This window comes from Manis javanica, chromosome 3, assembly GCF_040802235.1.
Source record: "Manis javanica isolate MJ-LG chromosome 3, MJ_LKY, whole genome shotgun sequence".
NCBI classification, from domain to species: Eukaryota; Metazoa; Chordata; class Mammalia; order Pholidota; family Manidae; genus Manis; species Manis javanica.
The window spans coordinates 112,656,038-112,669,232 of NC_133158.1; the positions used below are offsets into that span (position 1 = coordinate 112,656,038).

General features: G+C 35.1%; 1 protein-coding gene across 13 annotated transcripts in view; it reads right to left on the minus strand.

Annotated features, from left to right (window-relative positions):
- DLG1 (discs large MAGUK scaffold protein 1) overlaps positions 1 to 12,933 on the minus strand; it is a 318,440-nt gene extending 305,507 nt beyond the window's left edge. For 8 of the 13 annotated variants that reach the window (XM_073231861.1, XM_073231860.1, XM_073231859.1 and 5 more), the window contains exons 1-3: positions 12,450 to 12,932; positions 12,072 to 12,122; positions 11,261 to 11,392 (exon numbers count right to left, since the gene is read on the minus strand). In XM_073231861.1, the coding sequence (XP_073087962.1) occupies positions 11,261 to 11,392; positions 12,072 to 12,090 (151 nt within the window). In that variant the 5' untranslated portion in view covers positions 12,091 to 12,122; positions 12,450 to 12,932. Of the gene's footprint in view, positions 1 to 11,260; positions 11,393 to 12,071; positions 12,123 to 12,449 lie in introns of all 13 variants that reach the window. The other 5 variants (XM_073231856.1, XM_073231853.1, XM_073231850.1 and 2 more) reach the window with 3 other exon arrangements.
- Positions 12,934 to 13,195: the final 262 nt, after the last annotated feature.

Genomic DNA, 13,195 nt, shown 5'->3' on the forward strand with positions numbered 1-13,195 from the left:
GTCAGTTGCTGAGTTCAAATACCTACTCCATCACCAGCTGTATGTTTAGGCAAGTTACTCAACCTCTGATAACTTGCTTTTCATCATTGTGAATTGTTACAAGGATTGAGTGCAATACATATACTGTGCTCTATGACACATAATAGGCTCCTAACAGATAGTAGTTAATATTATTCTGAATTCTGCAGCTGAGTCTTTACTGGTATTTTTACCTCTGTATCCCCTTGATATAAACAGTAAGGACAGTATCAGTTAAGTGGTTTTAACTATCCTTCTAACCAAATTAAGACAAACAAAATAAGTTAAAATCAAATAACTGTAAATGCCTTTAGATACCCTCTAGTTCAAATATTCAGAAATAGCAAACTAAATATTTGTTCTTTTAGAAACAATCAGTTAAAAGTTTGAAAAAACTCTAAATTTACAAATTTACTTACAGTAAGCACAGGATAATTTAGCAGATGAAGTTACTTTGCTATTAGCTGGAATTATATGAACTTAGCATATTAACCACTGGTTACTCATGGTCTTCAGAAGCTCTAGGTGGTAGTTATATAATATTTAAGTTCACCACTATTAGTTCCTTATTCACCTACTGGTATAATTTTGAGTTGATTTCTTAAAGGAGGGAAATTTTTAAAGCAAAGGTGAACATTATCCTGTATAGAATCATACACAGTAACAGCAATAACAACATTTAGACAGATAAATTTTACTTCTTGTTTCACATGATGATAAGATTAGTATGGCCTTTAAAAAAACAATATCCTAAAAAACAAAGTAATTCCCTTTTCAGTTTAAATAACCAGTAGAATTGTAGAACTTTATAAGTAAAACGCTAACAAAAACTAAGGTCTGCACAGTAAGGATAGTATCAGCCTTCTACACAGGGTATTAAGATTATTACTAGAGAAAACTGTATGTGAAAGCATTTCATAAACCATTAATCATTATATAAAACTGTTCACATAACCATCATGTAAAAAATAAAAACTCAAATTCAGAGCATCAAATTACAGCTATAAATGTTGTTACCAAAAATTGCTTAACTTGAACCTAAATCAAATCTTTAGAACCAACTTCTAGTTCACAGGAAAAAGAGGAACAAATTAAATGACACCAGAAAAGCAGCAATGGGTATTCTGCTCAGAAGAGGATATTCTACAAGACAACTGGCCCAGTTTCTTTAGAAAGTCAACATCATTAAAGAAAAGAGAAATTGCTTGAAAGTGAGGACTTCTTTTTATCTAAAGGTAACAAAAAAGAAATAGGAACCAATTGCAATGTCTGAGCCTTGACTGGTGTGTATGTGCAGGGGGCTAGGCATTGGGGAAACTATGCTCTATGAGACATTGTGACAATTAGGGAAATTCAAATACAGACTATTTTCCAGATTATTATTTTTGTGTGTGAGAATATGTGCATATTTATATAGGATATATATTTCTATATACGTAAGAGATATATATTTTATATATGTAGGAGATATATAGTTATAGATATATCTTTGCATGTAGGGAAGGCATCTTCTACAAAATACAAAAACAAAAAAACCAGAGCTCCTATAGTTTTATGCCCCCAAGAGCAGTAACTAGTGTTGAATAACTGGTTAGTTACCAATATCTCAAGATCATTATGTAAAATTTTTATTACATCTTCCATTATTGGAAGTCAAATTTCAAATCTTAATTTCTTTGTAACTTTTTATTCTGTAACTAATAGAAATAGTAGTCTACTACACTTCACAGACCACAATAAAAATCTACCCAAAGAAAATAGAAAATAAAAGATTAGTCATTGTGACAAGATATTTCTACAAAATAACATTCTAGGATTAAAAATATTACTTTCTGCCTTTTCTTTGGATTATTCTAAACTGGGTAGCGAAAGAAACAGAGGTCCATTAGATTAACTAGCTTAAAGTAAAACAGAAATTACTACAGAAACAGAAGTCAAATAGATGACAAAAACAACCATGGTAAGTCTAGTATAATCCCAATCTCTCCTCTTTCCTGAAAATCTATTTAACAATCTGAAGTCTGAAAATCCAAGTTATTCTCAAAAGACAAACTTAATTAAAATAAAGAATTAATGAGTTTATTCTGAACACTTAAGACATTCAACCAATGAATACTAATAGAGTGGAAATTTTTTGGAAGAGGAATAAAAGAATTAAAAGATAAGGTATAATAATATTGTCTGAGAAATGGACAAAATTGAAGGAAAAAATTATATAACACCAATTTAAAATACCTAAAATGGTTAAGTTTTTATAAAATTTGATGGCTATATTTTAAGGTCCTACAGAATCTTAAACACACACTTATTTTAAATTTGTTACTAAACATGTATGCATAATTTTGAAAATTAAATTAATAAGCACTTCGATAGAGGATAAAAAGTTCTTTCTCGACTCTGGTTTGTATATTATTTCATATATGTTTCAATAGCCAGTATCAATAATAAGGACTGTATCAAAATACATATACTATGAAAAAAGTAACTGCAGCAAAATAATGCTTCAAGTCACATCTTTCAATACTTTTTATCAGCAATTACCAGATTTACCATCCAGTAGTACAATGACACATCCTTCAATAAACCTACTTAACCTGAGATCAACTCTAAACTAAGTCTTTACTATGAAAATGCAAAGAAAAAGCAGAATATATATGGAAGTTCCTCAAAAAACTAAAAATAGATATACCATTCAACCCGGGAATCCCACCCACTCCTTGGAATTTATCCAAAAGAATACAACTTCTCAGACTCAAAAAGACATATGCATCCCTATGTTTATCGCAGCATTTTACAATAGCCAAGAAATGGAAGCAACCTAAGTGTCCATCAGTAGATGAATGGATAAAGAAGATGTGGTACATATACACAATAGAATACTATTCAGCCATAAGAAACAAATCCTACCATGGATAGAGCTGGAGGACATTATGGTCGGTGAAATAAGCCAGGTGGAGAAAGACAAATGCCAAATGACTTCCCTCATCTGTGGAGTATAACAATGAAGCAAAACTGAGGGAGCAGGATAGCAGCAGATTCAAAGACTCCAGGAGGGAACTGGTGGTTGCCAGAGGGGAGAAGGGTGGGGAGAGTGGGGTAGGAAGGTGGGTGGGGAGGGAGGGAGAAGGGGATTGAGGGGTATTATGTTTGGTACACATGGTGTGGGGGATCACAGGAAGAACAGTGTAGCACAGAGAAGGCACACAGTGGATCTGTGGCATCTTGCTGCACTGATGGACAGTGACTGCATTGGGGGTATGGGTGGGGACTTGATAGTATGGGTAAATGTAGTAACCACATTGTTTTTTCATGTGAAACCTTCATAAGAGTGTATATCAATCATACCTTAATAAAAAATTTTTTTAAAAAAGCAGAATACAGGAGTATCAAAATGACTGCCATTCAATAGAAAATACTTATGTGAAAAACGAGAGCTCACCTGGATAATACACCAGACATATAATGAAAATGACTGATTACATCTTTCTTTATTACCCTGAAAAAAGTTATTTCCTTTGAAAAGAGTGATGCACTAAAGCAAGAGGAGGAAACAAGAAAATGCAGGGGTGTAAAAACATTTATTAGAGAAAAACTACCCTTTAGTTGACTCACAATTTAAAATATTTAATTTTTGTTTAGGGTCAGTCTTTACTGGGTCAGTCTTACCACAGGCTATTCCTCATTTTCCATTTATAGTCTGCAAGTGCTTTCTCTGTTCTGGATGAAACTGGATCCCCACAAGTGCAGTTTCTGAACAAAGATCTAAATTATAAGGTCATGAAGCTACAACATGTACAATATTAAAATTCTCAAAAATTAATCTTGAACATGAGCAATTAGTCCAATGGAACAGAGTAGAACTACTCCTATTAGAAAAACTTTTGGTTTTAATCTCCTAAGATTACGTTTCAGACGTCTCCAAATCTAAGTAAAACTTTCTTTCTACACAAAAAGTTTTCATTTACCTTTGTTATTTTCTTGCTAGAATTCAAAGTTTGCAAACAGTGAGAGCAAAGGAAGTGCAGAATTCCAGAAATACCCTCAAAGCTAGAGGAAAAAATGTCTAGCTTTTAGTGATAATTCACATCATCCTAAATAGGGAAACTCACAAACCATGAAATATTTCTCAAACTAAAGAAGTAAGGAAGTACTAACTCAGGATCAGAGTAGGAAATCTAAATACAGACTCAAGAATGTGTAGTAATTTAACATAATACAAGTGACATCTCTAATCTATGAGAAAATATTTTATTCTAAGAATATTCATCACTGGTTATTTCTTTAATCAAAGAAATACACAATAAAACATCAAAATGACTATTCCACATACCAGAATAGAAAATATTAAAAAGACGGATAATACTCTGTACTGCTCAAAGTATAGTGAATTAGTCGTTCTTCCATATACTGCCTAAAAAGTTAATTGGTATGACATTTCTGAGGGTAATTGAGTAAATTTACCAAAAGCCTTTTTAAAATGCACGTCCCCTTCTACCAAGCAACTCATTTCTAAGAATTTATCCAAAGAACATAATATAAGATGTAGAACAAAGAGGTATATACAAATGCAACCTTGTCTATGATTCAGAAAAATCACATACCTAAGTGCTCCCTGGAAATCATTAATGATTTCTACAATATATCTACACATTGTAAACACAGTCATTTAAAATGGTACAAATCTAATGATATGGAGACATCCAATGATAAATTTTGTGGGATAAAAATAGTAATATATGTACAGTACAGAGAAGTCACACTATATACATTTAAGCAAATTCAACCTCCTTCCACCAAAAGAAGGGCAATTCTACCTATCAGTCCACCCAATGAGTTAATGTCACAAATAAAAAATAAGAAGGGAGAAGATTTTTCCCTCAGATAGCTTCCGTTTTCATGTGCCTCTCATAATGTGAGCATCTCTGTACATCTCACTGTGCTGAGTGTGATTCTAGAATTGTGTGCTTTTAGTACAAGATGTCACTTAAACAAAGACAACTACTTTGTCTGTTGTCCAACTGAAGACAATGATTCCACTAGAAGAAAAAAACTGTTGTAGTTAATGACAGTGTTAAATTCCTGAAAGATTTACAAGGATAATGTTGATCTGATGTGATTTTTCACCTTACATGCTGATTTTAAACATCAATTCTCATGTAGGAAACAATTCTACTATGTTTTACTTGTGTAGGGAGTTTGTCCTGCAGAATTCAAGTGTGTGCGTATATATACACAAAGAATAAAATTTTAGAAGGATATTTACCCTATGGAGAAGTAGGAGGTCGTTTTTGATGTGAGAATTTTCTTGCTTAAAGTAGTTACATAACGCACATTTATCTGATCTTAAGTGTTTTCATGGAACATACATTACTTTTTATAATAAATTCCATATCGGAAGGTTAGAGAGAGGGCAATTAGAAAGCTGAAAAGCACTGAAATATAACCCTGCCATTTCAGAGGGAAAAAAATTGTACCAGTTAACTGACTAAAAGTACAATGTTTTTAGAAACTATACAATAGTCAAATCTATTCAAGTACAGATAGTCTGCTTTCTTCTAAACCAATATACATGTAAAAAAGCCCTTTGATCCTCAGAGACAAGAATGTCATGTAAAATTTAAGAAGGCGTATTACAATTTGTGTTTCACACACTAGAAACAGGAAAAATGTCAAGCCAGTGTCTAAAAATAAGTTATTTCAACACATTAAATAGTATTTGACTAGCAGTCATAGGGTATTCACACACATATTAAAACAGGTGGTATCAAAAGGATCCAGAACTGTTCAGAGAAATGGCCGGATCCAGAACTGTTCAGAGAAATGGCCGATTCCAAGGCTGGGGCAGGATATGTACAACATGAACCTGGAACCTCTTGTTATGCAGAAAAGTAAGGAAGTGCTAAAAAAAAAAAGATGGGAGCATGTCATAAGGGCATAAAAGCAAGCTTTAGAGGGCTCCCACTAGATAAGAATGAGACAATCATCAACCATTGAAAGAAAAATGATTAGATAGATAAATGGGGGAGAAGAGCTCTGAATTACAGTAAAATGCCAAGTGTTAACTGGAAAATGTGGAAACTGTTGTTTCCAAACTGTTCTTTCTTAGTAATTTTCAGCAAAGTAAAAACCAGTTCAGGTAAACATTATCAATGGATGCTAAGTCTAAGTGAAAATTTTGCTGAAAAGCAGAGTACATGTATGGTGTTAAAATCTCTCTCCCACATATTGCTTATAAGACACAAAGAAAAAAAACTGCAAGCATACAGTAGAAAAATCAGACAACGCCTTATTTAGGTGATCAAAATTAATATTACCAATGAAAGGCAAAAGACATCCTGTACTTCTGAATGTACGAAACCCACACTGTAGGGTTTCGTACATTCAAAACAAGCATACATCAGACAAACCCAAAATGAGAATTATATAAAAAAATAAGAGCAGAGGGGAACTGCACTCTTCAAAAAATGACAATGTCATAAAAGACAAGGAAAGGCTGTAGAAATATGCCCAGGTTAAAGGAGAATGACAAGACATGACTATATGCAACACCTGGTCCTAGAGTGGATAGTGCACTGGACAAATAATTATAAAAAACAATTTAGTAGGAAAAATTTGACCCTACATAAATGAAATGGCTTAGACTAGAAGAAATATTTACAGATGCTTTTAAGCTCTGATGATTACAAGGTTTCTAGAGAATTTAACTAGATTCAACATGATCAAAACACTGCTTCAGAGTGATAGTAAGCAAAACTATTAGCAAATATGCAACAATCCAATCAAAACCACCAACTGAAAAGTCAATAAAATTTTCCTCCAATTCCATTAAGTTTTAGTGAATAGACTAATCTGTTAATTTGTTATATTTTCCTTTCTCAAACTTAGTCTGCAAAGTCTGTCTCTCTCAAACACACAAACACATACATGAAGTTAGCAACACACAGATGAAGTTAGCAACAGACTAAAATGTAACATCACTAGGATCAATAATAAGCAAAAAAATCTAAGAAACCTAAGAATTGTACTATTATAGGTGGAAGTTCGCAGATCTCAATTAATAAATTTTCAAAATGTGTAAATTCCATCATTATAAACATTTTCCTTCTAAGTAAACACTGTTTTAGGAAAATATAACTGATTGTACAATTAACACCTATGTTAAAAACATGCTTGTTGTTAACATTATCTCATTAAAATATTCAGTTATGATAAAGAACATCCTAACAGTTGAAGGTGAGGAGATGCCCTCATTCACATTAGTTGATTTCAATTTCTGGCTCTGTTAGTATCTCAGGGCAAGATACATAACTTCTCAATGCCTCAGTTTTCTAACCTATAAAATGGTATAATCATGTCACAGGTGAACATACATGCCATAGGATTATGACGACTAAATGAGATACTTGTAATAGCACACAGAAAGGGCTCGTTAAATGTTAGCCATTATTACTTTTTATATATATTTGAAAAGGAGTCACTCTCACTGACATCCATTAGGATGACTACTATTAAAAAAAACTGGGAATAACAAGTGTTGGCAAGGGTAGGGAGAAATTTTAACAAGGAACCCTTGTGCACTGCTGCTAGGACTGTAAAGCAGGGAAACTGCTATGGAAAAAAAATGGTAGTTCCTCAAAAAATTAAAAATATAACTACCATATAATCTTGCAATCCCACTTCTGGTTACATATTTAAAGAATTGAAAGAAGGGTCTCAAAGAGGCATATGCACACCCACATTCATAGCAGCACTACTAACAATAGCCAAGAGATAGAAATAATCCAAATGTCCGTCAATGGAGGGATGGATAAATAAAAATGTGGTATACATTCTCTACAAAAGAGTATTATTCAGTGTTAAAAAGGAAGGAAATCCTGTGAAGGGCACTATGCTAAATAAACTAAGCTAGTCACAAAAAAACGAATACTGTATGAGGTATTTACAGGAGTTAAAATCACAGACAAAAGTAGAATTGTTACTAGAGGCTGGGGAAGGATAAAAAGAGTAGTTTTGTTTAATGGATACAGAGTTTCAGTTTTGCAAGATGAAAAAATTATGAACTATTCTGCAATAATGTGAATATACTTACTACTACTGAACTGTATTTTTAAAAAAGGTTAAGATGGTAACTTTTATGTTTTACAGTTAAAAACAAAAGAAAGCATACTTTTGAAACCCAGTATCTTACAAACTTAAACATTCTTTACCATGTTTACAAGGGCTAGTGAAACTATTAGTTAACAGAGTAGCAACAAATGAACTAGCAACCGAAAAATATCAGAAATGGACACTATTATTACATAAATCCATATTCATTTTGAATTAATTGTAGAACTAAAATAAAACTGCATTAAAATAAGATTGCTATTTATTATAAACAAAATATACAAATCACATGACTTAACTTACTCAAACTCTAATGTCAGCCTGATCTTGAACCCAGATATTTCTTCTGTGCACAAGGAAAGAGGATGAATTCTCTAATCCCATAACTAACCCCAGAGTTCTAGACTGGTATGAAGTCTTTGAGGACTACCAAGGTCATCTTGGATCCCAGATAAACCTAGGAATCAGAAATGACTTCGAACCACTGTGGACACAAACACTTGGGCTCTGACCATAACTAAACTATATTCAGTCTACTTAACACACAAAATTTTTAAATATTATATACAAGTACAGAAAATGAGAATATAAAATTAAATATATTAAGTGTTCACATTGCTCTCACCTAAATCAGTGATTAAAATTAGGCAGACTTTATCTCCCATTTATACAAAATAATCACCAGATATTTAGGGAATAAGTTTTAAACAAATGTTCAGCTCATGGATTTTTTAAAAATATAATGTTAAGTATTTAGCTCTAAAGAAACAACTCATCAGCTAAAACCAAAAGTTAGTAAAAACTTCTCTGCTTTCAGTAGTTTTTAAATCTTCACACCATCCTTCAGGATACTACCAAGCATTAGAGCTAGAGCAATAACAGCCATATGTCACTGAATTGAGGCTATTAATATTGAGAACATCAATTATAAGATGAACCATTATTTCATGTCCCACTAAGAATGTAAAATTACTGTCAACATACATCAGTTATAAAATGCATCCCAAATTTATAGCTATTAAAATACTTAAAAATTGGTCTTATAACAGATGTAAAGCAGTATGTGCATGCTTGTTCCTTGAACGACACCAAGGTATCAGAAATGTAATTTATCTATTCATCTATATAATCCATAGAGGAAGAAAGGAAAATAATTTTTGTATAACACTAAATCCCCTAGATTCCCATACAAACTCTTTTTAAATGCATGAAAGCTGTCGATACAAACTACCAATTCAAAGAATCAAGAAATAAATGACTGATGCAGACTCCAAGTGCAAAAAAGTATCTACTAGGTAATTCATTATAGCCTAAGGAAATGATTTCCAAACTCAGGAAATCAAGAACCTAAGCACCAAATGACGTTCAAACTACCAAGGTGGTCAAAACCCACGTCTCCTTTAGTCGAATGGTCCACAGATATCAACTCAGAATACAGAGCGCCACCTACTAAAGGAAAAAACACTTAATTCAGGATTTTTCAGTACATGCTATGAATACAATGGACTCTGACTTAGTTTAGGGCAATATGGAGGCATGCAGTACATTACCAAAAGGTTTCAAAAACAATGGTACAGGTGCAAAGCAAAAGAAACCTTATTGACCTAAAAATTTCCAGACTGAGGCAAGTAATACATTAACCCACTTTCAGTGAATTCAAAAGAATGGACTTATTTAGTGGTGTCAATAATTCAATTACAGTATGGAAACACACAAAAACCTATATTAAAGTTACATGTTTCAAATTCCTAAACTCTATTACTTTTCTTACACCAAAATCTGATATCACATCCTATAAAACATTAAAATATAAGTAAAAAATCTAAATATAAAAGTAAATCACAACCAATTGTACAGGGCAAATTATACAGGGCAAAGATGATTCCCAAATACAAACTATATTAGAAAACTATCAGAATTATCTGTAAGAATAAACACATTCAAAACAGGACAGGCAGCATATGCAAAACAGTCTCCCTACAAACAGCAAATCTACCCCCAGTTTTCAGAGAAATCTTTAAGAAGTGTAAATTCTGTTTGGTTACTTCACCAATCATTTAATTTTTTTTAGTCTCAGACTCCACAGAGGACTTCATCTATACATCTGACAGTCTATATGTAAATGAGGACATACAAGCCATACTATTTTCCCTCAACCACAACCCTATTAAATAAAACATTCCGAGACTTCATATTGATTTAGAAAACCAAAAAACTAAAAATATTTCCCTTATCTATTTGGAAGCTATTAAGGAAATAAATGTAATAAAGTAGACATCTTTTTAAATATGTTTTATAGTGAATGACTAAAAAAAAAACATTTCACTCTTAGAATTGGAAGTGACAAATTTTCTAGTTCACTAGTTTGCATACTTTTCAAGGTACCTAGAGGAGAGGGCCGAGACGGATCACCTTATGTTATATATTAGGGACTGTGCACAAGATACAAGATTTTGTTTTAAAAAAGGATCTATTAAAAGCCACTGTTCTACTGCACCCATGTTCTACAGTTAATAGTGACTAAAAAAGGTTAAATGACTTGTATAATATCACTTGTATAATATCATCAGGAAGAGAATTCAGGACTCCTGACTATATGTTCAGTTCTCCTTTAAAACAATGCACCATCTCAAGTTTTAAGTTATACTTAAGAATAAAATTGTTTCAATTTTCTTCTCTATAAAATGAAATCGGACAAGATCATCTCAAAGATTACTTTTCAGGACTAAAATTCTGACTCCTAGAATGCCAACTTTAAAGAGAGGTCTACATTGGAAGAATTCTTAAACATAGCAAAACTCCTCAAATATTTTCAGGACTCCAGAGAAATGCAGATCAAATACAGAAACAAGCAGACACTACTTCTGGGTCCTAAAACATTTCTGCAACTTCTCCATCTTTTAATAGTTAATGCAATGATATGTTACCACCACTGAAGTAATCATACTGAAAGTTTTTTGGTTATTAGATATTTCTGGAAAGGATACTGGCCTATCAAAATGTACAACTCACAGAAGTTCAAGTTACTGAATGCCTCACTGAGAACCAAGTACATCATCACTCTCTTAAAGTGAATTCAAAGAAGCATTAAGCCTAGCTGACACATAATGGCCACAAATAAAGTATTAATTCCCACCTATTAAAGCCTGAAAGAGGTTGCTCTGAAATATGTTAATAACCCGTTCTATAGAACTTCTGAGCTGTCTGTCTTCAGCTTGGCTTAGTTTCGAACGATATTCTTCCAAAAGATGCAATGCTCTCTGGGTATCTGAGAAGCAAAAAAAGAGTCTGATTAAAATTTGATTTTCACAAGAAAGTATTACACACTAGCTATGCAGCAAATGATTTTACAACTAAACAGTTCCCAAAACCCTCCAGGACAATCAGTGCTACTATGTTCACCTACGTATATATTTCCTAGTATGATTCCCATAATTTTACATATGTCATAGAAAAAAGAAGATGAGTAGTTTGTAACTAATGTGTACTGGTAGTACAGTAAATGTGTACAATTAGAGATCACTTGATCAAAGTAATAGTAACAAAATTTCAGCTAATCTGAGATGCAAAAGCGGATTATCTATAGTTTGTCATTATAATCCAAATTTTAACTGTTTCAAAATACTAGTTATTACCTCCACATATGCTCACAAAAGTTTTTAGAAAGAATGACAAAGTGAAATATTAAAACACCAGTTTAGAATTTTTAAAAAGACATTTCAGAGGGAAAAAATTAATTGCCTCTCTAGTCACTAGAAAGACATCACATAAGAAAGTTTGACATTTATGTGTTTCCATCTTCTGAACGATGTGAGGCTTGGATTCTCTAATAAGACAAGGGCTGTGCTGTCTCATCAGTTACACAAACATTTTAAAACATAGCAATCACAAAACAGAAATACAGAAAACAAGTGTCACCCACAGAGAATTCCAAAATAAATTCTCACCTTGCTTCCGGACCGGCATTTTTCTCCACAATCAGGAAAAGGGCAACACACCTTTAAAAACATAAAGCAAAGAGCAAACAACTAAATAAAAGAACAGAATCGTGGTTAAATTAGCATGTGCCCCTAAATCTCAAATCGAAAAACTTCCAGCCATATTTGAAAAGCCCACCTGGCAAAGTTTCACCAAGTTGAAAAGAACCTCAAAACTAGGAGTGTCAATCTAGAAAGCTTTTACCTAAGGTTGGGTACTCTCGCAAATTACGAGCAGACCGAAACCTGCTTCCAAATTCTCCTCGAAAGCTGCCCCCTCTCCAAGGGGCACTAAATGCCCAGACTTGGGACCACCCCTTCCCCGGGTTAAGTATGCATACTCCCCACCTGCTACTGCGGGGTGAAGAGGCTCTCCGACCTTTGGCCCCCAAGCCAGCAGCGGCTGAAAAGGGCTCCGAGAAGGGACCAGCTGGGTTGCTCACCCCGCCCTGCTCCGGCCCCCTCCTCTCGCCTTTCTCCTAGATCGCTTCCTCCGGGCTAGTTCAGCGGGAGCTGGACAGGGCAGCAGCCGCTTTCCGCGACGCCCTCGCCCCCCACATGCACAGCTCCGCTGGCCCCCACACCTGCGGCGCCGCCACAAAGTTCCAGCGAGCGGCGTGCGCTCGGAGCTGGGGCGCACCCCGGACCCACTCTGGGCGGCTCCCCGCTCTGCCCTGCTCCACGTCCCCGCGCCCCGCCCGGAGCTCACGGAGCTGGGCTGAGGGGGGTAAGGAAACGGGGGAGGAGCTCCCCTGGGCGGCCGCACCCCCGCTACCTCTTCCTCCCCCTCGGCCACCGCCGCAGCCGCCTCCCCACTCGCCTCGGCCCCCTAGCCCGCGTGCCCTCTCCCCTCCCCGCCTCCCCACCCCGGAACCTCGCCTCCCTCCGCGCCCCCAACCGCTCTCCCCCCAAACTTTCCGCCAAGATGGCGGCCCCAGAGCTGGACTGCCGTTCCCGCACGTGACCGCTTTCCAGGCGCTCTCAGCCAATGGAAAGTGAGGAGGCGGCTCGCGCCGAGCCACGGGCTGCCAGCGCTGCTACCTTTGAGTTGGAAAGGGGAGGAGGCTGTGGAACGGGAAAGAGGGACCTAGGGA